The sequence below is a fragment of the Heloderma suspectum genome, chromosome 7 (genome assembly GCF_057233095.1).
Source record: "Heloderma suspectum isolate Gila_16-S chromosome 7, 16-S_ref, whole genome shotgun sequence".
Lineage (NCBI taxonomy): Eukaryota > Metazoa > Chordata > Lepidosauria > Squamata > Helodermatidae > Heloderma > Heloderma suspectum.
Genome location: NC_139464.1, coordinates 43,833,553 through 43,859,415, shown reverse-complemented (window position 1 = coordinate 43,859,415; position 25,863 = coordinate 43,833,553). Strand labels below are relative to the sequence as shown.

Here is a 25,863-nt window from a genome sequence, read left to right as displayed (position 1 = left end):
ACAGTGGCACTCAGATTGAGGAGATTTTGGCACGTGCAGGAATGTGAGCACGCGTCATGGCCACCGGGTTGGCCCTGGAATGTATTTATAAACGCTTTCTTCGTAAATTCCATTCTACTTCAACCTCTGCTCCCGCCTGTCCTCTCCCCCCGCACCCTGCCTTCTCCCTTGTGTTTGTCTGTTTGTAGCTTTGTAATCTTTGCCGAGACGCTATCTACGGGGGAACAGAATTTCCTGCTTTTGTTTCCTATGCCAGTTGGACCACTGGCACATTCTCAAAAGCATTCCCGCTCCCTTTCAAAATGCCTGTGAGGGGAGGAGGGAAAGAGAGAGGGAGGGCACCAGCTGTGTTCTGCTATTGTTTCCCTTAGAGAAAAGCAGCTAGGCCTCTCCCCACACTTCACTCCCCCCCCCTTTTCTTTTGGACTACACAAGCCACACAATGGTGTGGCTTCCAAAATTAGCAGCACTGGCTTTTCCAAAGTTGGGCCTGCCACCCCCTTCATCAGTAGCTGTACTGCCCTATCAAAGAGAAGGACACCCCTGGGGAAAAGGGGAGGCGGGAGGGGGGGGTGTTGAGTAGAGAACTCTTGTTTTTCAATAGAAGATTTGTTTTGAGTCAACAGCACTGCTATTTTTTCCTTGTCTATTTAACCTTTGCGCAAAAGCAGCCCCCACCCTAGCCTGATAAAATTCCAGAGAATGGGGGATGGAAGAAGGTTGGGGAAGAGCCTGTCAGGCCTTATGGCATGAATAAGTGATACATCTTTGTTCCAGTGATTAATCTTGCGCGTTCCCTCGAGAGATGTGTTGTTTTAAGGCGAATTTGGAACAACTGCTTTTCAAGATAGTTTCAGCCCATATACTGGAGATTACATCTGAAGCCTTTGAGCATCACAGTATCTATTGTGGCCTCACACCCCTCCTGACCATGCCCACATGGAATTAGTTTGGTGATACCTAGTCTGTGCATCTGCCGACCGCATCCCAAACTATGTAGGCAGTGCTGTCTGTATGGAATCTGATGTGGAAAAATTGTGGCTGTGATTCCTTTGGCCTTAAAGATATAGCTAGTCGTGCATTGTGGGAAGCTTGTCTTCATTTTGCCTGTTCTACAGAAAAACACAAGCCTTCAATTCCCTGTTCCTCACAATCCAAATTAATCCCACAGTACTGACATCTGTCCTGCTTCTTATTACAAGTCAAGTAGTTCATAGAAGGAAAGACCTGCAGCTGACGAGAACTATCTTCAAATACTTAAATTCTAGAGGGGCTGTTAGCCCCAGGGACGCCTGGGGAGATGTGACAGGAATGGCTTCATTCATCATTCCCTATGGGAAAACATTGGGGTGTGTTTATAGGGAACTCAACTGAAAGCTGGCAGGAATTTCCATCACTCACAAACTAACCTCAGTGCCTAAAATGTAATATGCTCTCCTGATCCTGTCACCCAGTTGAATGACAGGGAGAGACATTGGTATACACATGTTTAGCATGCAAAAGGCTCCAGGTTCAATCCCTAGGATCTCCACTTAAAAAGGATTAGGTAGCAGGTGATACGAAAGGCCTCTGCCTGAGACTCTGGAGGGCTTCTGCCAGTCAGAGCATTAAAAAACTGGGCGAGATGGATAAATAGAGAACTTCTTACGTCTTCCAAATCTTTTGCTGCACCACTCTTGAATCATGCATCTATCTGTTGGTCATTTTAAAAATGTTTATCCAAAACAGGCCCAGGGAAACTAACAAAACAACAACACTACAGGCAAACCTCATATACAACAATGGCATTAAACAGCAACACTAAAATCCAATATATAGGTAATCATAGGAAAATGTTTAGTCTAGAAAGGATGCAGGCTCTTGTAGGCTTTCCTTAGGAAGGAGATTCAGAGCTGTCCTAGCTTTTGCTTGACAAGTGGATGAAACTTGGAGGATATTGCCTGTAGATGTTAATATGAAGTGGGGTGGATTGTTCATATGAGAGAAGCTGCTTTGTAAGGTACGTTAACTGACTTATAAAGCCCAATATGGCTTGGGACCAGGCTATCTGAAAGACTGCCTTCTTCCATACGAGCCTGCCCAGTCCTTTAGATCTTCTGGAGAAGCCCTTCTTTCAAGACCACCACCATTAGAGATGTGTTTGGAGAGGCGAGAGAGGGCCATTTCGGAGGCCGCTCCCAGGCTGTGGAACTCTCTCCCAGGGGAGGTGAGGTTTGCTCCCTCTTTGTTATCCTTCTAATGGCAGGCAAAGACCGCTTTATTCAAGCAGGCCTGTAAGTGGGTCTGTGGATTGGGTGCTGTTTTTATTCTGTAATTGTTATGTTTTTATTGTATTTTAATGTATTTTATTGTTTTAATCTATTTTAAATTGTTTCTATAAGCCACCTTGAGTGCCATTTTTTCATAGAAAGGCGGGGTATAAATAAATAAATAAATATTAATTCATTCATAGGATTTTCTCATCTCTGCTCAGTCCTTCTGTAAACAGAACCTATTCAATAGGTGCAGGATATATTTTCTCACTCTATGTACAGGTTGTTGAAAAATCTTTGTTGCTCTTTTGGATGGTACAATAGTGGGTGCCTTATTTGGAGGCTTGCAATGCAACCTCTCTGTTGAGTTTTAGTCTACTGTTTACTCTCTGATAACTCCACTCTTCTCCATCTTGTGCAACCCTTTTCAGATCAAGGCAGAGAAGAGCGAGGAATTGTTGGACAACTGTCTAAATAACATGGATAGCATTCCAAAATTCTGAAAAATGTTAATAATTTGGGAGTGAGATATGGTGTGACACTTGTTGTTGTTGTTCAGTCGTTCAGTCGTGTCCGACTCTTCGTGACCCCATGGACCATAGCACGCCAGGCCTTCCTGTCCTGCGCTCTCTCCCGGAGTGTGCTCAGGTTCATATTCATTGCATCCGTGATGCTATCTAGCCATCTCATCCTCTGCCGTCCCCTTCTCCTTTTGCCTTCAGTCTTTCCCAGCATCAGGGTCTTTTCCAGGGAGTTTTCTCTTCGCATTAGGTGGCCAAAATATTGGAGCTTCAGCTTCATTATCTGTCCTTCCAATGAGCAGTCAGGGTTGATTTCCTTTAGGATGGACTGATTTGACCTCCTTGCAGTCCAGGGGACTCGTAAGAGTCTTCTCCAGCACCACAGTTCGAAAGCATCAATTCTTCGGCGCTCAGCCTTCCTTATAGTCCAGCTCTCACAGCCATACATTACTACTGGGAAAACCATAGCTTTGATTAGATGGACCTTTGTTGGCAAGGTGATGTCTCTACTTCTTACTATGCTGTCTAGGTTGGCCATAGCTTTCCTCCCAAGGAGCAAGCGTCTTTTAATTTCATGGCTACAGTCACCGTCTGCGGTGATCTTGGAGCCCAAGAAAGTAAAATCTGTCACTGCTTCCATTTCTTCCCCTTCTATATGCCAGGAAGTGATAGGGCCAGATGACATGATCTTAGTTTTTTTAATGTTGAGTTTCAAACCAGCTTTTGCACTCTCCTCTTTCACCCTCAACAAGAGGCTCTTGAGATCCTCTTCGCTTTCTGCCATTAGGGTGGTATCGTCTGCATATCGGAGGTTGTTGATAATTCTCCCGGCAATCTTAATTCCGACCTCTGATTCATCCAACCCAGCATTTCTCATGATGTACTCTGCATATAAGTTAAATAAGCAGGGTGACAATATGCAGCCTTGTCGTACTCCTTTCCCAATTTTGAACCAATCGGTTGTTCCATGTCTGGTTCTTATATAAAAACATATTTCTTGGAACATTTTCAAGTTAACTTCAAAACATCTTTGGCATGGTGTTTGTGACCAAATCCCATAGGCGTGGTAGTGGGCGTGCCCACTTCCACGCTATGAACTGCCCTATGTTAACCTGAAATGTGTAGCATTTTCCATTTCTACTATTCAAGGCTCTGATGTTAAGGTATGTGTACTCCTAAGGCTGTTTGCTTGAATCTCAGATATTCAGAATTTGGCTTCTGGTACAGAATGTGGATTCCCAACATTCTTACCTTTCTTTAAAAAAAAAAATCCCCACGTAACATATTTCCTTCCTTTCTGGCTATTTGGGGGTACATTTACATAGCCAATTGGAAAAGAATTCCATCATTCAAGGGTTGGAGATTCCTTACCTTTGCATGACTGTCCATCTTTTCCTTGTGGCCTCCAGTTACATTCCTTTACCCATATACCTCTGTTGCTCCAAAGCCTTATTGCTGTGTCTTGGTAGGAATTCCCCCCACCCCTCCAGATTTCAGACGAAATCATGGAGACTGAGCAAGCTTATGCAAAATAAACCAAGTTACATACATTTGGTTGGTCTGTATAATTTATTTTGTGCTGCAGAAATATGGAGATGGGGGGAAGCTGCAGGTCATGGAGGTTTTACTGGAATAGTATAAGCTATCCTGCATGTTCGTTACACTATACTCATTCTAGTTATTAACCCTAGTTGACCTTCCTAATAATTACCCTAAGGAGATACGGTAGTGCTCTACCTGAACCAGTGAATCTCCTTCTTTAGATTCTGTGAATCTTCACATGCTTGCTTTGGTGGTGTAACTTTTACATTGCCTTATTTAACTACATTGTTGTTGTTTTCTCTTGCAGAAGAAGATAGCTCCAGTTCATACCTGAACTCCACCAGAATACATCCTGATCAAAATCCTGTTCCTTTTTCCCGAGGGAGACGAAGTCTTGGTGAGTTGTAGACATGGCATACCTGACCTCTGTGTGCCGAAATTCAGGCACAAGACTGGACTTGTAGATACAGTGGACAATATGAGTGACACTGTGTCTTTCTGTTCAGGTGATATGGAAGGTTTGTCTGTGTGGTCTGTGGTGGCTTTTGGTACCATCACATTAAAGCCAGTGTGATGTAGTAGTAGATGGTGTTAGACTTGGACCAGGAACACCTGAGTTCCAGTACCTTATCATGCATGAAGCTCACTGGGCAACCCTGGGCCAGTCACTACCTTTCTGCTTAACCTATCTCACAGGGTTGTTTTGAGGAAGGGCAGGATACGTACGTGATTAACTAAAGCAAATGCATTTTACATGCAAGTCATTATCTTACATTCCAGTAACTGCTTCCCTGATCTTGGGAATTTAGCTTCTTTGGTCTCTAATTCACTGCCTCTGAGATGGTTAGACATCAGGAATTTTGTACCAAACAACAATAAATCTCAGATTCTGCAGGTGGACAATATAATTTCTTCAATTGGAGTGAATTATACAAAATAGTATTACTTTCTTTTAGTGCAGTAGCACTAATTTTAGGCAGTAGTGCAGAGGTGCAATTACCAGAGTTTGGAAAATGACTCAGGACAGTGCTGAGTGTGGTACCTCCATTCCTTGACTACTACAAGACTTCCCAAGGCCGTGAATAGTTTCGGCTTATGTAAGAGAAATGTCCCAAACGTTTCCAAACTCTTATCCATGAACATGAGGACTTGACATCTGATCTTTTTTTTTGGGGGGGGGGGAATTCTATTGGTAGCCCTACAAGTCAAATACAAGTCACACAAGTCAAATATGTCAGTGCTTAGGCAGAATATAGCCTTGTGCTTCAAAGTTGATTTTGCTAAGAGGTTTTCCTCTTGGACCCTTCCAGGTGGAGAGGAATCTATAGAGGCAGCAGTAATTGCTGAGTGCAAGACGCGGACCGAAGTCTTTGAAATCTCCCGGAGCATGGTGGATCCCACCAATGCCAACTTCCTTGTGTGGCCACCATGTGTGGAAGTCCAGCGGTGCACAGGCTGCTGCAACACACGAAGCATGCAGTGTCGCCCCATGCAGGTTCGTGTGCGACACATCCAGGTAGGACTTGCGTCCCTCTCCACAAGTCTTTATTCTCTCTGTTCAAGTAAATCATCATCATCATCAACATCATCACCACCCTACAGAATTAGTTCTTTTGCAGTCAATAGAGTGCAGTAATTTGGAAACTTTTGGAAATCTAACAAGATAGACCTAGACCCAGTTCACACATCAGCAATTCCTGATTCACCCAGGAATTGCAGGGACGAGCAAAGTGCACAAGCCACAAGCTCTTGGTTTCCACTTTCAAGTAACAACCCAGGAAACAGTTGAGCTTTGTGAAGCTTATGTTGTTTATCTTAATGCTGAAGAGCCGAGTTCTTGCATAGTGCTTTTGATCTGATCTTGCATGTATATTTAACTTACAGAGTGTTCCTATATACATGTATAGGGAGTGTACAGCTGCTCAGAAGTAAGCTGTACTGTGTTCAGTGGGACATACTCCCATGTCAGTGTATATAGGATTGTAGCCAAAGTTACCAGTGGCTTTATTTTGGATGCTCTGGTGAAGAAACAAGCATTCTGTAAAACACTCAGCACTGCGCTATGCAGTGCAAAAGCAACATGCAGGTAGAGACGTAAATCAACCTTAAAACCAGCAGTCTTATGGTAGAACTGGCAGATCTGAATATGCTGACCTACTGGGATCCATTACCACGCTAGCACACCTTCCTCTCCTAGCAAATACTCCAATAAGTCAGAGGATCCTCCTTATAATCCCATCTGGATGTGTTGTAAGCAGGCCAGCTGGCCTCTCAGCCCTGCTAAATATCCAGCCAATAGTGATCGCTATGCTTCCTCCCAGACAATTTTTTAAAAAATATAATGCAAATCCCTTGCTTGACCTATGTGTGAGGGAGAATTCCATGGGCCTTCCATGGGTAAGAAAGCATGGGAGAGGGGAAGATATTACATCATCCATGTGTGGGAAATTCCTTTTTCCAGAAAGCCACACTGAATAGGAGGACAGAATGAAAGGGGGGGTGGGGGGTTGGCAGTAAAGGGAATTGTTTTTGTGGAAAAAAAGCAAATGAGGTCAATGGCTAGCCAGAAAATGTGACCTGGAAATGCTTTCTCTGAAAATAGGGATTCCTATATTGTTAGGTTGGAAACGTGTGTCTAGCCAACACCATGTGTCCTGAAGTGTACAGAGTAGGGCTTTCAAAGAAAGATAAACAGACAGAGAATTGGGCTATTGTTAATTTTCTGGGCAGGATACAGTCCCACACTCTAATCCACTTTTTAAAGTTGCCTTCGTCTAAGCAATAGGAATTCTTCAAGCCATCATCATAACACAAATTTAACCCATTTAACAGCTAGCTGGAGCAATCTGGAATTATTTGCTCCGCAGTTATCTTCTTGCAGTGCATTTGCTGTTTACTTGAGATATAATGTGGCAGGCTGATCTGGGGCAGGTGGGAGGGAGAGTGGCACTGGTGGTGCGTGATGGTCTCTCGCAAAGAGGGTGGCCTCTTGATCTCTTCCAGCTCTATGGGCCCAACACACAGCTTGTGCTTTTTATAGGATCAGCAGTGAGGGAATATCATAAGCAATAAGTAGGAGTACTTTGTGATTCCTAGATCATGGTGTACCTCAAAGTGCACCTTTGCAATTCCCAGATTATTTTAGTAAAATGACCCTGATCGCCCAGACAAGTGAATGTGGTAGCTATGATGAATGGTGCTATGTCTGCATTTTACCCAAAGGCTGTAAAGGACTTTGAAAATGTATCAAAAATTATTTATTTATTACATTGATTAATATAATTTTTTTTCTGTATAAAATATGTAATACCAGCAGCCCTGGTTGAGTGAAGGTTAATTCAGCATGTTTACATATCATGGATTTGTGTTGTTGTTTTTAATCTCTCCTGACAGGTAAACAAGATAGAAATTGTCCGAATGAAGCCATTCTTTAATAAAGCCATTGTGGCCTTGGAGGACCACCTGGAGTGTCGATGTGAGGCAATCGCATCCCGGCTTTTCAGTCGGGCAAATTCACGTGAGCACAGAGGTGAGTACTGTAGAACTGATGTTTATGAGAGTTGGATGGGCATGAAGGGAAACCTGGTGGAAGGAATGTCTGGGAAGGCTTCTAGGAAGAAAAGAAATTTGTTTTTCAATCTCAGTCAGCTGTTGCATACCAGTGTATGTTGTGCTCCCTCCTTTTCTGGCAGGTGGGCCTCCACTGAGCACTGTGGCTTCTCTTCCAGCCAGGGCACGAGCGCAGCGGTTGCTGCCACGAAAAAGGAAGCATCGGAAGTTCAAGCATGTGAACGATAAGAAGGCGCTGAAAGAAATCTACCCAGCATAATAGAGATGCTGGCAGGCAAAAGTGCAAATGTCAGGTAACTGTAACAAATACAACTGATGTGTAGTGCATGCACAGGAACCTCCCTGGGTTGCTTTTACTCTAGGGCCCTCAAGTATTGCTGAGGCATTGCTTTTCCGCAGTCAGCTGGAAGTGGAATTAAGATGACCCATTCCACACAACAATTAATATAATATATTATCCAGCAACACCCTGTGGTTAAGATCTTTCTATAATTACTTATGAGTAAGTCCCACACAACAAATGTCCCCTGCAGTGTTAATTGGAAGCTTCCTCCTTTCAGGTTCCACACCTGTTGTTGCTTCTTTTTCATCATGGCTGGGGGACTCAACATGAGAGTCCCTTAAGTCAGCTTCTGTTCCCTCTGGCAGGGGAGGGGGCTGTTACTGGCTTTCTTTCATTCCCCCCCCCCCCGGTTATTTCCCTTTTACAAAAAGAAAAGAATGGAAGGAAGCCAGTAATTAAAGCTCCATCCATGCAGGGAACAGGAACTGATTAATTAAGGAACAATTAATCCCCCCTCCTATGCTGAAAAGGAAGCACCAATGGGGGCAGAAACTGCAAGGAGAAAACTTTTAATTAAAGGCACAGTAGCTTGTCCATACTGGTGATGCAATTGCATTTTATTGTAAAAACAAATGTCAAAAATCAGGTCTGAAAAATACAACACAAGAATGCAACAGTTTTCTAACAAAGTTGTCTGAATTTACATGGAGGGTAAGGCAATTAATGGCTACAAGTCATAATAGCAATATATTACCTCCAATATTGAACATTATATATCTCTCAATGCCAGCTGCTGGGGAACATGAGTGGGAGAGTGCTATCACACTCTATTCTGCTTGTGGGGTTCGCACAGTGGCCAGCCAGATGCTCCAATGGAAACAGAATACTGGACTACATAGGCCATTGGTCTGGTCCAGCAGGGCTCTTCTTAACTTGTTACGTTCTTGCAGATGGTCCCCAAAATGTTTACAAATAAAGGATGGCAATTCCAGATTAAAAGACTAGTGTAGAAAACCCTGGAATTTAACATGAGAGTGGCAGTATAGATGTCTCCTGAACAAGGAGGTATAATGTGGCATGAGAGGACCCCATACCAACATCATACCAGTGTCATTTGGACATCATGAGCAGACGCTGGCTCTGCTTTGTCTCCCTTTGCTGTGTAGGTTTCATTCCGGCCCACAGCGTAGTACGCGGTATTTCACATTCTTGCCTACTGAAGATGCTCAAGTTAACTTTGCAATCTGCGTTTTATATAAAATGTTACCTGGCAATTTGAGAAAGCTGAGCTCCTCAAGCCCATGTAGATTAATTTGAAACACTGTTCCCTTCTGAGTCACATGGGACTTTACCATTAATTTATCATCATATTAGAAAACCAAAGAATGAGAGGAAGAGACAAGGAATAAATATTTCCTCCACTGGGATTTGTCTATCACGGAAACTGAATTCACAGATCTTTGATTAGACTTAATGGCCCATCACCTGTCCAGGAAGGAAGGCATAATACGTGTAGTGAATACATAGCTCTGTTGATTGGAAAGACCTAATCAAAGGGAAGGAACAAGTCACTAGTCTGTCAGGCTGGCAGCTTAGCTCTTCACTAAAATGGTATAGATTAAACAAAGGAATGGCTTTGATAGAACTTAAATGGAGCATAATATTGCCCATTTCTGTCCAATTCTCCAACCAACACACTCTATTGCCCCTTACTATTCACACTCTTCTTCTTACCACTACAGTGTTTTCCCCCTCAAAAAAAATAAAACCCCAAATTGTGTAGAAACTAAAACAATGGATTTTGAACAATGGATTTAAAAGAATGGATGAGTTTCTGAAAAATAACTACATTTGTAGAAAGGTCCTCTGTAGGAGAAGAGTCTCTGTCAGCTATGACCTTCTTTAGGAGAATGTTGGCCATCGTACAGAGAATAACTAGAATGAAACTGATTTGGCAGGGCAAGGTGCAATCCCAACCCAACTTTTCTCTCTGCTTACCTTCCAGGTTTATTATTTAATATATTTGCTGTATTGCCCCCATGGGGTTCTCAGAGTTTCTCGCCGTCCATCCGCCTCAACGCTACTTTGGACGGCAAATGGTGCTTCCTGATCCCTCGCTTGCTGGACATTCATTCTCCCACCAAAGTTTACCCTTCAAGTTCTCACTTCTTAATTGCATTTCAGCATCCTCCCAAAGGAAGAAGACTGGGGTGGGGAATAAACTGCAAAAGATGCAGCAATTTGGATGGACAATATGCTTCCTGCCACAGCAAATGCAGTGGAAACGTGGCAAAGACTTGTGGTGCCAGTCTCCTTTTGAAAGGCTGTGCGGGAAACAGGAGGATAAGAAAGGTCTTTTCCCTCCTTTTCCTTCTTGTTCCCATCCAGGAGTTAGCTGGGCTCAGGCTGTTTACAGTGGCAGTGGGCACAAGTCAGAGTGACAACCAATGACAGCAAATGCACTAAAGACTTCTAATGTCATGTCTGAATAGATATTTTAATGTGTGTATGCGTATTTTATTTTTAAAACCACTAAACATGCCATGCCTCGGAGAACGAAGCAATGAGAGCAAAATACATGTACCCAAGACTTCCTGCTGTCAACTCAATGGGGTGTGTGGGACAGTGAACAGGAGGGGAGCAGCTGTACTGTAGAGGAACCACTGCTCCCACCCATCCAGGGATCCCCTTGGATCAACGAGGCCTTCTTTGCACATGATTATAAGGCGGGCTAGGGTTATCCTGTTTCCAATCTCCTATATCAGTTGGAATTTGAAATTGTTTGTTTTTTGCATGGGTCACTGTGAGGTTTTGTTAATGGGTTTGCATTCAGTAAAGTGACGATTACAAGCACTGGATAAACTGGGGCTCCTAGCCAGCCTGGTCTGCTACACTTGTGGTTGCTGCTTCCATGGCGGCTAGAATGAGACTTTGCTTTTTAGGAGAAGGGGCTATAACTGTATCACAACATCTTCTTTGAACATGGGCAATCAATGTCACTTCTATACAGGATCTTAAGTACCAGTGTGGACAGAAACCACTGCTTGGGACCATGGAAAGATCACGCTTCTCAGGGTAAACCAGGTGTAGGCAGCTTGAGGCCCTCCAGATGTTTTGGCCTACCACCCCTTTCATACCTCACTATTGGGTATGCTGGCTAGGGCTGATGAGAGACCAAACATCTGAAGGGTTACAGGTTGCCCACCCCTGGAATAAACAGTAGGGCAGCCTTCCCCAATCTGGTTCCCTCTAGATGTTTTGGACTACAACTCTCATTATTCCTGATCATTGGCTGTGCTGGCTGGGGCTGATAGGAGTTGCAGTTCCAAACAGCTAGAGAGCACCAGGTTGGAGAAGGCTGCAGTAGCGGCTTGAATGGGTTGCTGGTATGACTCAGTTATATATGTTATATCATCAGCACAACCCATATCATAAGTGTCCCTTATGTTTATTTATGGCCACTGTTATTGCCAGCCCTCCTTTGGCACAGCAATTAATAGGCAGATGTTCCAGATGCTAAACCATATTAATAACCTCAGGTTAACATCCTGTGATCTGCCAGAAAGGAAGTTGTGCAAAGCCCCCTGACAGCCATAAGAGAATCTATGGTGTGTGCAATGCATCACATAGATTTATTCCAAAATGCCAAGTGATACTGAATATCTTTGCACCTTACCAAGCACTTCTAGTGCTGTTCAACCAGAGTTCCTGGACAAGAATCCAGTGAGTAGCATCCAATAGATGTGGCAGAAGCAAAGAAGGCAAGCAGAATGAATTGGCCCTCATTAACCACTTGTGCTATTTTAATCGTCTATATTTCCCCATTCTCCTACATTTCATCTCTCCAACCCTTAGATTCATTAACCCTTTTAAAGGTTCACAAGCTATTCCAATTCATGAACAAATGCGATTCACATATGCTTTTTGTGACTGGATAGAGTGAAAGAGTGGGCCTACTTTCAGAAATGATTAGAAAAAATAAATAAAAAGGAAAGACGTTCACCTTATCTGAAATAGAAAAGGGACTAATCACCTACATATATCTGAAAGGTTGGTGAGGAGAGTAGAGAAGGATGAAGCAAATGAGGCTTTGTAGGTTTTTCTTTCCATCTACCTCTTTGGCTCCTTTCGTTCACTGTATTATCTTGTTGCAAAACGGGAAAGGCAAAGAAAGCATAGGGTGATAGAGCACATGCTTGGCATGCAGAAGGCCCCAGCTTCGATCCTTGGCTTCTCCAGATAGGGCGAGGAAAGAATACTGCCTGAAACCCTGGAGAGCTCCTGCCAGTAAGTGTTGACAATACTGGGCTAGATGGGCCAATGGTCTGACTCAGTATAAGGCAGCTTCCTGTGTTCTCAGCCCTCCAGATGTGTACTCCTATCATCCCACCATGATGAGAATTGTAGTCCAACACATCTGGAGGGTTCCAGGTTGGGGAAAGTTCAACTAAGGTTTTGGTGGTTTAGCCCCTCCCCATATAATCTCTGCTGCCTGCTTCAGCTGTTTCTCCAGTTCCCATCCTGTAGCTTTAAGCAAGGTAGAATGCACTTTGAAGAGACCTTGACATTTGGAAAGTTTTCCAGCTCTATCCCAAATAGACCAGGTGATCAGATGCAGGGTGGAGCTCAGCAGTTACACCTTCAGTTTCTTAGAAGGTGATTGTACTAGTACACAATCCTGTCTGAGGAGATGAAGCTGTGCTTTGGCAGGGGGTGGGGATGGAGGAAGAGAAGGAATAAGCCCTCTTACAACCACTTAAAAATATAGAAAGCATGCTAAATGCAACCTTAAGTTTAAATTTGCCTGATGTCCTTGTTAGATTCCCCGCCCCCCAATGCTGCAAAACTGGCTCAAACTGTTTTGCTGCCCTAGGTGAAAGTATATCTCTTTTGGTCCATTCACTTACATGGAGTAAAGTAAATCATATTTTCACTCCATTCTCTTGTAGAGAGTGAAGGTAAAGGAGAAATCAGGGTGGTGGGGGGAGAGAGACAATTGTCCCCATACCTCAGATCCTCTTGTCTGAAGGAGATGGGATTATTTTCCCACTTTGCGTTTGGTGTTCCTTGCGTTCAGCTGCCAGATGCAGTTTCTTGTTCTACATATTTCAACCTGGCGCCCACCAGAGGAGCTGGACTAAAACTATCATCCTCAGCAATTGGGCTGTGCTGGCTGAGGATGATGAGAGTTCTCATCCAACTCCTCTGGAGGGTGCCGGGTTGAACTGGGTTGGCCCAGTTTTCTTCTCACAAAGAAGTCCATGGGCTACTAATAATGGGCAACAGCGTGCTTAGTGGCCTCTAGCAAATTACTTGCATTTAGCATTATGGTCAGACTCTGATGGCAAATAAATGAATAAGGATGCAATCCTATGCGTGATTAGACAGAAAAAAAATGTCCTACATGGCTGGCTGGGGCACGCTGGGAGTTGTAGGACATTTTTTCTATCTAAGCATGCATAGGATTGTGCCCTAAACCTAACATGAACAGTTGTGGTCTCTCAATATAGTTCCATGGAGTAGACCAGTACCAGAAGAAGAAACATCCGTTAGAAACAGTTTAGAGACATGGGTCTCCTGTTTACCCACCTTATACCCAAAGCTCCCCCCGCTTTTTTTCTTCTTTTCTTTACAATGTTCCTTGCTATACGATCCTATTCTTTGTCTCAAAAGACCACTTAATTTACTGTATTTTTTTCATTGGTAAGGAGGGTGAAACCTTTCTCTCTTCCCCACTACCACACACATTTTATGTAAAATTAATTTATACTCAGTACTGTATTTAAAGTTGTTTTAAAAAAACTAAAATCAAAACTCCCAATGGCGTTGTGTTTCATTTGTGCTCAGCTCCTTAAAGCAAGATGAAGGAAAGATGTGCAATCTAGAAAGCATGTTTTTACATTTAGGGCTATAATCCTATGCCCATGTACTGGGAAGCAAGCTCTATTGACCTCAGGGGGCTTACTTCTAAGTAGACATGTATAGGATTGTGTAGACATGCATAGGAATGTGGATAGGGAGACATTTTTCTCCCTTTCAAAATACTAGAACTTGGGGCCACCCCATGAAGCTGACTGGTGGGAGATTTCAGGACAGATAAAAGGAAGCACTTCTTCGCACAGTGCATAGTTAAACTGTGGAATTCACTACCATGGGATGTAGCGATGGCCACCAATTTGGATGGCTTTAAAAGGGGGTTAGACAAATTCCTGGAGGAAAAGGGTATCAATGTCTACTAGTCCTGATGGCTATGTGCTACTTCTAGTACCAGAGGCAGTGAGCCTATGTACACCAGTTGCTGGGGAACATGGGTGGGAGGGTGCTGTTGCGCTCATGCCCTGCTTGTGGGTTCCTGGTGGACAGCTGGTTGGCCTCTGTGTGAACAGAATGCTGGACTAGATGGACCCTTGGTCTGATCCAGCAGGGCTCTTATGTTTTATGTTCTTATGGATTATGCTTTAGATGTCATACATTTGTCCATATGTATTGTCATTCAAGTATTCACATGTTCAAATGCAGGGTCCAATGACATGAGAGCCTAACTGTGACAAACAGTATTGTACAATGACAAACAATACTGTTTGTCATTGTACCAGCCAAGCGGATTAGTGATCTCATATAGTACACGGTCATGGTTAGTGATCTCATATAAAGCAGTTTCTATACGCACAAGCCATTGGTACATATGAGAAATTAAGCATTGTACCACTTAAAAACAGGTATATGGTACAGCTAGTTGTAGACAAGTATTGCCTCAGACAGAGTGAGTCATTAAATTTATAACAAGGGATGACTCACTTTTTGCCCCAAAGGATTTCATGAGCAAAGATGACATCCTATTGGTGTGGTGGGTAGAATGGTAATGTGTTTTGAGTGTTCATTTGGTGCCTGGCATCTTATTAAAGTTGGTACAGCCCAGGGGGCAGTGTCTCAGGCTTGTTATTAGTAGACGGGAAAGGAAATCTTGGCTCTGTTATGGACTCGCAAGGAGCCTCAGTGCCTCAGTCTCAAGGCCACATCCATGGAACAGAAGTAATAACAATGACCTTACTACTTCATACAGACTGCGTAGTATTAATAACAATAGTATAACACATAGAGGGTCACTGTAAACAACAAACTGTTTGATTACCTGGGGCATTTACCCTAACATAAACTGGGAACATGCATTTATTGTTTTTGTTAATCCAGGGTAAATGAAGCCACTTTGTATCAACCTCTCTCCAGAGGGTAGGATGTCCGAGATGACACCCAGCAAACCACACTGATTCAACGGTAATACCTCAGTGCAATCTCAACAAATGGTTTCCCCCTTCACCCCAAACGTGCTATCTTCAAGGAACAGTTTTCTAGTGGTGTAGTAAATTCTGAAGTGCAGGCACTCGTCATGACCGTCCCTATAGCCATGCCCTGGAGAAGAGTCCAAAACTTCAGACAGCTGTGTTGATCCATATCAACTAACCAGAGCTAGCAGTGTTCATCTCCACCAGGAGCAGGTCTTTCGTAAAGCTAATGGGTCTTATTTGTCCATTCAAGACCAAGCCCCCCCCCCACACACACACTTTGCATTACAACAGGGATAGCTCACAACAATATATTGTTGCTGGGAAATCCACCCCTGCCGCAGCCACTGACTGGGGAACCAGCCCACTGTGTGGATTGCAACTAAGCTCAGAGGGAACAGGGAAGCCTGACTGGGATGGCAGATGACACCATCTAATCAGAAAGTGCTGGCACTGTGTCCCTGTAAGCCCTGGCTCCATTATACCACTGCAGTTACCAGCATCTGCTGAGGAAATTGGAACCCAGTCTGAAAACAGCTTACAGGTCCCAGAAGTTTGAAAGCCACTGATCTAGGGTGTTTCCACACTGAGGGATCCTAGCGCTAATACTTAAAAGGCACCATACAGTTATTCCATCTTTTCTTCCTTAACTGATTTTTTTCTGATTAAAAAAAAGAAGTAGGGCTGTGCGCTGCTTCAGTCTGAAGTCCGAATAATGAGTCAAAGCGGGCTGCTTCAACGGGGCCTCTGCATGATGTGAGGTGGAGCAGAACAGCAACGAGGCACCCCGAAGCAAAGCAGCTTGTATACGAAGCACCTTGACCCACTCTGTGATTCATTCTGAGCAGCCCAGACAGCCTGGTGTCAAAAGTATCAAGAAGTTCAGCGAGGGGTTGAGGAGGAGGGAGGGGGGAAGGGAGGAGGAGAGAGCGAGCTTTGGTGAATGGAAACTCTAGTTGCCAAATCAGGGCTGCATGTAAGCCAGCAATCTCCAATCAGCGACAGTGGTGGAGGAGAGGGAGGAACACTAAGTAAGTGGAGAAAAACGGCTGTATTTCAGAGACAGAGATCATTCTGGTGATGTTAGTTAGGGATGTGAGAATCCACCCCCATCCGGGTTCTCTGGACACCCGCCCACTCAGCCCCTGCTCTGTTTGCTGGTCCCTCCGCCTCTGCCACGATTGTCTTGTCCTCACAAGCAGGAGACGGCTGGTGGCAGGGGCGTGTGCTGCACCTCCTCCACCAACCAATAGTGCAGCACAAGCCCCCCCCCCCCCCCCGCAGCTAGCTAGCCCTCCTCGTGATCAGGAGACGGCTAACAGTCCTTGACAGCCTAGCAGGCAGGAGGGGGAGGAGGAGGCATGGGGCTGAGAGTTATGGCCACCCAGAGGAAACTGGGGGCCCAGGACAATGGAATTTTCAGCGGGGGCCTGTCACACACAAACATTACAATCGTTTTGAAATTATATATAACCGAAAGACCATAAATCCCATTAAAAAGTCCCAGCTTCTCAGATAACTATAGTGTACATATAATTACCTACAAAATTAAAAAGTGAATATCAAAATATTTCTACCTAATAACTAATTATTAGTACATTTAATCTTTCTTCAATAGGTAATTAAAAATATTTCAGGAAAGGAAAAAAAGGAAAGCTTCCTCCTGTGCAAGCACCGAGTCATTGCTGACTCCTAGAGGGACGCCGCTCTCACTGGCGTTTTCATGGCAGACTGTAGCGGGGTGCTTTGCCAGACCTAACGTTAAAGGGGATTTGGAGGGCAGTGTCCCCTCCATTACTGGGCTGAGTATTTTCATATTTAAATATTTGTTGTTTATCTCTTACAATTTGATAATTTTTTAATGGAAATTTTGGTGAAAAAAATTGTTAAAAATGTACTATTTTTCATTTAGTTAAAATTGTTGGGAGAAAAGATGCATGGCCTCCTCCTCCCCTTACAGCCACCCCTATCCTGGAAGAACTATGCACACAGAGCTTTCAGTAACCACTGCCAGGAAGTATTCCAGAACAAAGTTCTGAGCTGCTTCCTCAACTTGTTTTTTTCAGAAGCCTGGAACAGAATACAATATTAATAGAAAACAACATGAGCTGATAGTTCTGTTCAAAACAAGAAATATAATACTATGCCCTGTACCATTGTAATGCTATGCAGTCAAGAGTGCAAGAGCCATTACATTAATTGTGACTTCAGAGTGAAAATGCATACGATTGAAAGAAGGCCTACGAGGATCACCACATAACCAGCCGCTGTGGAGTAAGGATTATGATCAGAAGTTCTGTTGTAATGGGTGACCTTTATATGAAGAAATGATTGAAAAGTTGCCCTTGAATATTTGGTATAGATAATCACAGGCTTTTTTTAAAGTGTGGCCCAGCCAGCAGAAAAAGGAGGAATTTAGTCAGGAATATGTGTTCTAAGGCAACTCATCAATGATTGGAAGAAAAGGAGGGAACCCATTTCACATACAGGAAAACTGAGGCAGCAGGCAATTGAATTCAGTGCTGAGTATTGGTTACATAATCACAGGGCTTAAAACAATAATTTTGGCCAGCAAATAGAAAACAGGAGGAATTTAGCCAGAAATGTGTGTTCTAAGGTGTTACTTTCCACCACCAAATGAAGGTTAGGGTAAACAAAACAAAACAAAACAAAAACACCAGACTGAGAAGCATTGTATAGCACCACAAAATGGAGGCCAGACATGGGCCTCAATTCATTACTTAAGGCAAGCATAAGGGAGGACAAAAACACTTTTGATTTAAAAGCAGTTCAGACCACCACCCCACCCCAATTTATCCAGAATAGCAGCACAGAGAAAGCAATTTCTTGCAGAGGCCAGTTATCAATGATTAGAAGCAGGGGAGGAGAGGGGGAGCCCATTTCACACACAGGAAAACTGAGGCAGGAGGCAACTAAAGTCAATGCTGAGTTTGAGTTACATAATCACAGGGTTTAAAATAATAATTTTTAAAAACAGCAAATACAAAACAGGAGGAATTTAGCCGGAAATATATGTTCTAAGGCATTACTTTGCACCACCAAAAGAAGAGAAAGGATAAAAACAGACTGCGAAGCATTGTATAGCTCCATAAAATGGAGGAAAGGAAAGGTTTCTCCTGTGTAAGCACTGGGTCATTACTGACCCCTAGAGGGACGCTGCTTTCGTTGGCGTTTTCATGGCAGACTATAGTGGGGTGGTTTGCCATAGCCTTCCCCAGTCGTGACTACCTTTCCCCCAGCAAGCTGGGTACTCATTTTACCAACCTCGGAAGGATGGAGGGCTGAGCCGGCTACCTGAGACCTGGCTTCCGCTGGGATCGAACTCAGGTCGTGGGGAGAGTCTCGGTTGCAATACTGCCCGCCTACCACTCTGCGCGACACGAGGCTCAGTCCCACAAAATGGAGACCAATTACTTAAGGCAAGTATAATGGAAGACAAAAAAGGCCCAGTAAAAATTCCATAGATAAGAGTGTGATTGTATCATGAAAGCCGCTAGACTTAAATCGGGTAGGTAACCTGGTGCCCTCCAGATGTTTCAGACTACAACTCCCGTAAGTCCCAGCCTTCATGGGCAACGGTGTGGGATAGCGGAAGCTGTAGTCTAAAACAACTGGAGGGCACCGGGTTGCTTACCCCTGACTTAGATGATGGTGTCTTAAATGACATCCGTGTGTCGTGGAACCCTCACATGTTGCAGAGGATTCTACACTCCAGTCGCCAGAGCCCACCTTCATGGGATTCACAGGCATCCCTCCTGAACCGAGTCTTCCTACTCATCCCCTTGTAGCTGCACATTGAAGAGGAAGACCAGCAGTGGCTGCAAGTTGTCTTTCGGGTACATTTGTCTCCTATTCCTAAAGGTCTCACTGAGGATAAGTTTGCAAGGAACTCCAGCGTTCCTCCAGTGACCCTGGATATTTCTCAGTCTCATAATATTTCACTACTGTCAAGTTCTTTCTTCTTTCTGCTCTCTGCCTAACTTTTCCAGCAATCACCTTTTCCATCCCATTGCTACTTATAATGCATTGGAAGCATTCCTGAGAATTCCTCTCCCCGTTTTGCTGTTCGTGCTTTTCAAAGGCCTGCAAATATCAACCTCCCTTAGTCATTGTCTAGACAGATGCCGCTTCTCCGAGTTCAGAAGGGCACGTTCTTCCCCTTCCTATGCGCAAGGAAAGTGGCTGCACATACTGACACCTGTGTGCCAGCCAATGCCAGCATGCAGTTAGCACATGGAGAGATGTAAACACGCCTTTTCCTTTGGTAACTTGCTATCCTTCTTGCAATGTAAAGTATTTTGGGGTGGCCTGTTTTTGAATGGGCAATTGAGACCCATTCGTGTGTTTTTTTAAGGCCTGCTCCTAGTAGAGATAAACACTTCTAGAACTGGTTTGCTGATATGGGTCAACACAGCTGCCTGCAATTTTGGACTCTCCTTAGGGGCGTGGCTGTAGGTACTGTCATGATGAGTGACTGCACTTCAAAATTCAGCACTACTCCACTGGTGCCACAGCACAGGATTGGCTTCTTTCTCCATTTGCCGCAGCGTTGCATATCAACATAAGAAGTTGCCTGGTGCTGAATGAGACCATTGGTCCATTTAGCCCAGTATTGTCTACATCTACAGAGTCTCAGCCTGCGGTCTTTGCCAGCCCTGCCTTGAGATTTCAAAGTGGGGCGTTCTGCGTGCAAAGCTCGTGCTCTGCCGCTGCACCACAGCCTTCCCCCTCTATGCGTATGTGCACTGTTCCATGACTGCAACGCCAGGTGATGACTTACTTGTGAGGAAACAGTCAGCACTGATGAAGCACCATGGCAATGTTTTTACATCTCCTCAAAATGGATAGGGTCCGGCTACGTTAGTTGAACCAAGTTCCCACTGACATCAATGGGTCTTATGTTGAGTCACGAGTAACTTGCCCCAGTGACCTCAGTGGGAGCTAAGCTCAACTAACTTAGGGCACAATCCTGTCGGGACAGGTGGCCGCCTCCAGACGCGGAGGCGACCGCCTATCCAGTGCAGAGCAGGGCCAGCGTGGAGGGGATCTTCTCTGAGTGTCAGCCGCCCTGCATTTGTGGCTAGACCGCCGATTTCAGCTGTCTAGCAGTGGGAAGTCGGAGCGGGGGGGCGGAGGCCGGATGATGCATTAGAAGCATCAGAAAGGCACTTCCTCCCGCCCCACCCCCAGGAACGCCCCATTTTTGCTGCTGCGTACTGCTCTTACGAGTGTGAGGCCGATCTGCGCTGCCTATGAGGCAGCATGGGAGGGAGTAGAAGTCGGTCCTCAGGGCTCCGAGGTCTGTTCCTGGGAACCGACCTATCCTATGGCCGTGTAGCCGCTGACTAGCAGCCATAGGATTGCGCCCTTAGTCTAAATCAAACCCAGTAGTTTTGAGTGGAAGCAGTTCATACAGTTCAATAGTGAGCCATCGAGTTACAAGTCATTGGATGATGAATGCATGTGTGAATCAGCCTCAACATGGCTACCCTTCTGGGATTTTCCATGTAAGTTGCTTTTAAAAATGATGGTTCACTTTTCCCCACAAAGACACTGATGGGTTTGCATCTCGTGGTTTAAGATGACTTTAGGAAGAGCAGCCGGGCTCTTAGAAAGGACTGGTGGGGCTACTTGAGAAAAAAAGCTCAATACAGCCCTCCCTAACCTGGTTGCTTCCAGATGTTTTGGACTTCAACTCCCATCAGCCTGAGCCAGCATGGCTAAGAATCAGGAATGCTGGGAGTTGTAGTACAAAACATCTGGAGGGCATCAAGCTCGGGAAGGCTGAAATAATTCCTCCCTGTTGCAGATCAGTAATATCCAATAGAGCCGAAATGGGCAGATGGCGGTCTTGTAGGATCGACTTTGCTTTCTACTAGAACCCTGAGATCGAAACAAAAAAGAAGAAGGGAAAATCGTAGCTACATAGATGTGAATATATCAGTCTCAGGGTAAGGCCTTCTCACTAGCAGCACCGAGGTTGTAGAGATCCCTCCCGCTGGAGGTTCATTCCGGCCTCACTCTACAGGTGTTTTGTCAGAGCCAGCTAAGAGTTGTATTTTGCTGGAGGTTTGCCCTTGAGTGATTCTCTTAAGTGCTCCTTCACCTCACCTCAGCACTGACTGTTCTCTTCCTCTTCCTGTGTGTGTTTTTAGTTGATGTTTTAATATTGTGGTTGCTGGTTTTTATCTTTTACTTTATAAGCTGTTCTGACGGCTTTTGAAGGTGGAAAAATGACCTATAAATGCAACTATTATCTCAGTAATGTAACAACTGTGCAAGGCAGAGGTGAAATTTGAACCAGGGGCCCCATAGTCTCTTAGACTAGATTTATTAAAGCAGTTCAGCAGCCGTCTGGCACAACAATACAGGCCAGCCACCAGTGCTTCACTTGACCACGAGCGGGGGGATTTTACCCCTCTCCACATTCTACGGAACCATGCAGAAGTACTCTCTGCCCTGAAATTTGAAATGGGAAGATTGCTAAGGACCATAAACAGGCTTTTAAGAAGGGAAATGGTCAGGGCCTAAGCTGTGTCCTCTTAGTCATGGGAAGATTAGAAAAATTATTCAGGAAAGCAGCCGAATTTTCTGGTGGGTTGTGTGAAGATAAGGAGTGAGCAGCTGCAAGATATGCTCAGGTTTTTAGAGAAAATGTCTCAAGCCCAAAGGAGCCGAGACGGCAGCAAACCTGTGTCAAGAATGAACTTAAGAACATAAGAAATGCAGTGCTACATCAGAAAAAACGTCTATAGGTATACAGTCTCTGATACTGGAGGTAACATACAGCCATCATGACTAGTAGCCATTGATAGACTCATCCTCCATGAATTTGTCTAACCCCCTTCTAATGCCAGCCAAGTGGGTGGGTATCACTACTTCTCATGGTTGGGGGGTATCACTACCTCTCATAGTAGGTAGAGAATTCCGTAGTTTGACTATGCCAGGATCTCTTTCAGCACGAGCCCCAAATTCAATTTTGAAGAAGCTCTTGGAGGGTCGGGGGGAGATGCACGGATGTTCCTGTGGTGAACGGGACTGAAGGCAAAGGGGGCGTGGCCCCAAATCACAAACAAATACCCCCCCCCCCGCCAGCATGTTTTAGTTTAAAGCTCTTAGGGCCAGTAACTCAGCCTTAGAAGAGGCATTTCAACATTTTAGAATGGGGAAAAACCTGCAAAAGCCAGGAAACTACCAAACAACTGGTGTCCGGGGGGAAAGGGGTGAGGCTAGGGGAAGCATATGTAGCTATTTGGGAAACCCCAGAGAGCCAGATTGGGACCCTGGGAGGGCCAGATTTGGCTTCTGCCCCTGAGGTTTTCCACCCCTGTACTTTGTGTTGTCTGAAGTTCTTCCTTTTATCTGTCCTGGATTGGATTGTCCCCAAATCCCTATAAAATAGGGGGGGGGTTGGTTTCTGGGCCCCTACATCTCTAGCTTCTCCTATTTACCAATGACTTGACCCCTCTATCCCTGGTCCATGTTCCCAGGTCCAGCCCACATATCTGATTTTTTCCAAAGAACTTGCAAGCCTGTGACATCACCAGGCCCTGTCCCATGACATCACTAAACCTTGCCTCATGACATCACCAAGCCCTGCCTCTTGAGTCTCAGGCTTTGGGATGTTGTGGACCTAGCAACTGTGATGTTGGCAGTGCGGGCCTATGGGAGTCCTAGGCAAGGCAGAGGCAAGAGTGTCCTGCAACAAAGTGAGAGCGCATCTAAGAACCTGCTGTGACATTTCTGCGGGTTCTGGGAAGCCATGCTTGGTTTGTGCAAGGAGCTGGCCATCCCAGAAGATGTAGTGCAAGAGCGTGGACTCAAGCATGGCTTCCAGCATGGCAAATGGCCCTGGGTAGTACCGGGCCATATGTGTGCTGCTGCCAGCATTGCTGGTGCTGCATGTGAGACTGAAGCGTGCAGGTGCAAGCCAGCCTGATTGCCACTACTGCAGCTCCTCCTCCTGTTCCTGATGCTTCCTCTTGGCCTGAGAGGAGGCAGAGAAAGGCAAGCTAAGGAGGCAGAGCTCCTGTGGCAGGAGCTGAAGGTCCCACTTTAATAAGTGTCCTGATCTTCTCCGAAGATACGTTTGTTTGTTTATTTTATTGCATTTATATCCCGCCTTTTTCGTCTTGCAAGGAACCCAAGGTGACTTACATTATCCTCCTCCTCTCCATTTTATCCTCACAACAACAACCCTGTGAGGTTGGTCAGGCTGAGAGTCTGTGACTGGCCCAAAGTCACCCAGTGAGCTTCCATGGCCGAGTGGGGACCAGAACCCAGATCTTCCAGCTCCCAGTCTGACACTCTCACCACTACACCACACTGGCTCTCATGTTGAAGGATATCCCACAACCTTCCTGGCAGGACAACCCTGGAGCTGGAGGAGACCTCACAGGAGCAAGGGGAACCTGTTGCTGGTCCTAGTAGTTGTGAGGTTCAGGAGCTGTTGGGGGATGCTGGTAGCCTTCCTGAGACCACCACCAGGAGCGATGTCCCACTCCAGGAGGCTGTGGCATTGGAAGAACCAACGAACCTGGATGGGTCCCATCCATAAGCTCCAGGCCCCCCAGATAACCCCCAGGAACAAAGGTGGCAGCATGTCCAGACAGAAGCCCAGAACCAGAGGTGTGGTGCCTGTCTGGTGACATGTCAAATATCCTTAAGCCCTAGTCATGAGGAGGAAGCATGCTCTGGATTAGAGCCCTAATGACAAGCCAGGAAGGGGTGGGGAAACAATATTCTGCTCAGTTGGAGCCTAGCCCTTGCTTATCTCTCTTACTGAGCTCTGCTGGACAGCTCCCCTCCTAACTGGACACACCTGATACTTGGACCACATGACTGCTCCAAGTAAGGCAGGAATTGACCTTCATGGTAGGGATGGGACAGGGGGGCAGGGGGGCTTTGAATCCAATATCCTACCACACTGGGAATCATGGCATTGTCCCCTGTTTTTAATTCGGGGAATTGCAGGTCCAAGATGAAGTTTGTGGTAGGCCAAGTGTGGGCAATCTGTGGTGCTCCAGATTTTGTTGTATTACAGCTCCTGTCGGCCCTGACCATTGACTGGGATTGATGAGAACTGGAGCACAACAACATCTGCAGGGTGAGAACTTCACCATTCCTGTGGTAGATACTAGCCAACATTGACCAGGCCATAGCTAGACTTCTGGCACCCCTAGAATGAGCAGCTCACTCCCGTGAGGGCTGATGGCTCCGAGTTTTGACTGGTTTTGACTGAAACTCGGAGCAGATTTACCACCCCACTGACATCGGAGCCACCAGCCTCCACTGGCATGCTCCACTCGAAATGTCCAATTGGACAAGGTCTCAGTCAGTTAAACAAAAAGTTTGGAAGCCATTTAATACAGGTACCTGGCAGTGCATAGGTTTATGACTTTGACAGTCAACTCCTTTTTAATTTCAAGTGCTTGTTGTAGTTTTTGGAAAGCTTGTGAGAAATGAAAGACAAACAGAACGCATGTGGAGGTGATTGGGACAATGCGGGCTGAATCCACGAGTTGCCTCAAGCCATTGCAACAATCTGCTAATTCTATACTCCCACCCCCAGATCCTGACTGGCAGCAGCATCTGCTTACCCAGTGCTGAAGTCTGGACTGTGAGTATTTCGAATCCATTTTTACAGCTCCAGCTGCATTTCACAGTGGTAGAAATGACAATTCAAAATGACACTGAGATTTGACAAGACAGGTCCAAAAACTGTTGTGTGGCCAATTTACCCTGGTAGCACCACCAACAAACAAACAAATGTGGAATATCTTGATGTAAATTCTTCCCCTCGCTCTGCCAAATTCTCTCCTCTAAGCAGCACCATTCTTCTGTGATTCCACATGATGATACTTAAGAAAAATGGGTATTATGTTTGCTCACTTTTAGGGAATAACAAATGCAATAGGCCAACACAGTCCGACTGAGAATAAGATTGTAACACAAAAATGAATTACATAAATTGTAAGTCCAATGCAAAGGCAGGTTCATGCTTTAGTTTTGGAAAGGATACAAAAGGTATCCCAGTTTAGCCAGCAAAATATACTTACAGTGCCATCAATCGTGAGCGGTCCTGCTGCAAACCAGGAGTAGGCCCTGATCCACCAGATGAAGATCAACAGTATAGACCAGCCTTCCCCAGCCTGGTGCCCTCTGGATACACTGGACTACAACTCCCATCATTGGTCATGCTGGCTGGGGATCACAGCAGCTGCAGTGCAACACATTTGGAGGGTACTAGGTGGAGAGAAGTCTAGTAGACAATAGTGATCTAGCTGGACCATAGATAGATCATATAAGAAAGCTTCTTGTGTATTTAAATGCTTACGCAACATTCATAATTAACAGTATAGCATGTGTTTTTTGTTCTCTACAACTGGGTA

General features: G+C 45.1%; 1 protein-coding gene across 2 annotated transcripts in view; it reads left to right on the top strand.

Moving 5' to 3' along the window:
• PDGFB (platelet derived growth factor subunit B) overlaps positions 1–12,141 on the top strand; it is a 32,746-nt gene extending 20,605 nt beyond the window's left edge. The window contains exons 3-7 of one of the 2 annotated variants that reach the window (XM_084809875.1): positions 4,623–4,712; positions 5,626–5,831; positions 7,709–7,844; positions 8,008–8,178; positions 10,174–12,141. In XM_084809875.1, the coding sequence (XP_084666001.1) occupies positions 4,623–4,712; positions 5,626–5,831; positions 7,709–7,844; positions 8,008–8,144 (569 nt within the window). In that variant the 3' untranslated portion in view covers positions 8,145–8,178; positions 10,174–12,141. The remainder of the gene's footprint in view (positions 1–4,622; positions 4,713–5,625; positions 5,832–7,708; positions 7,845–8,007; positions 8,179–10,173) is intronic. The other variant, XM_084809876.1, reaches the window with a different exon arrangement.
• The last annotated feature ends 13,722 nt before the right edge of the window (positions 12,142–25,863 follow it).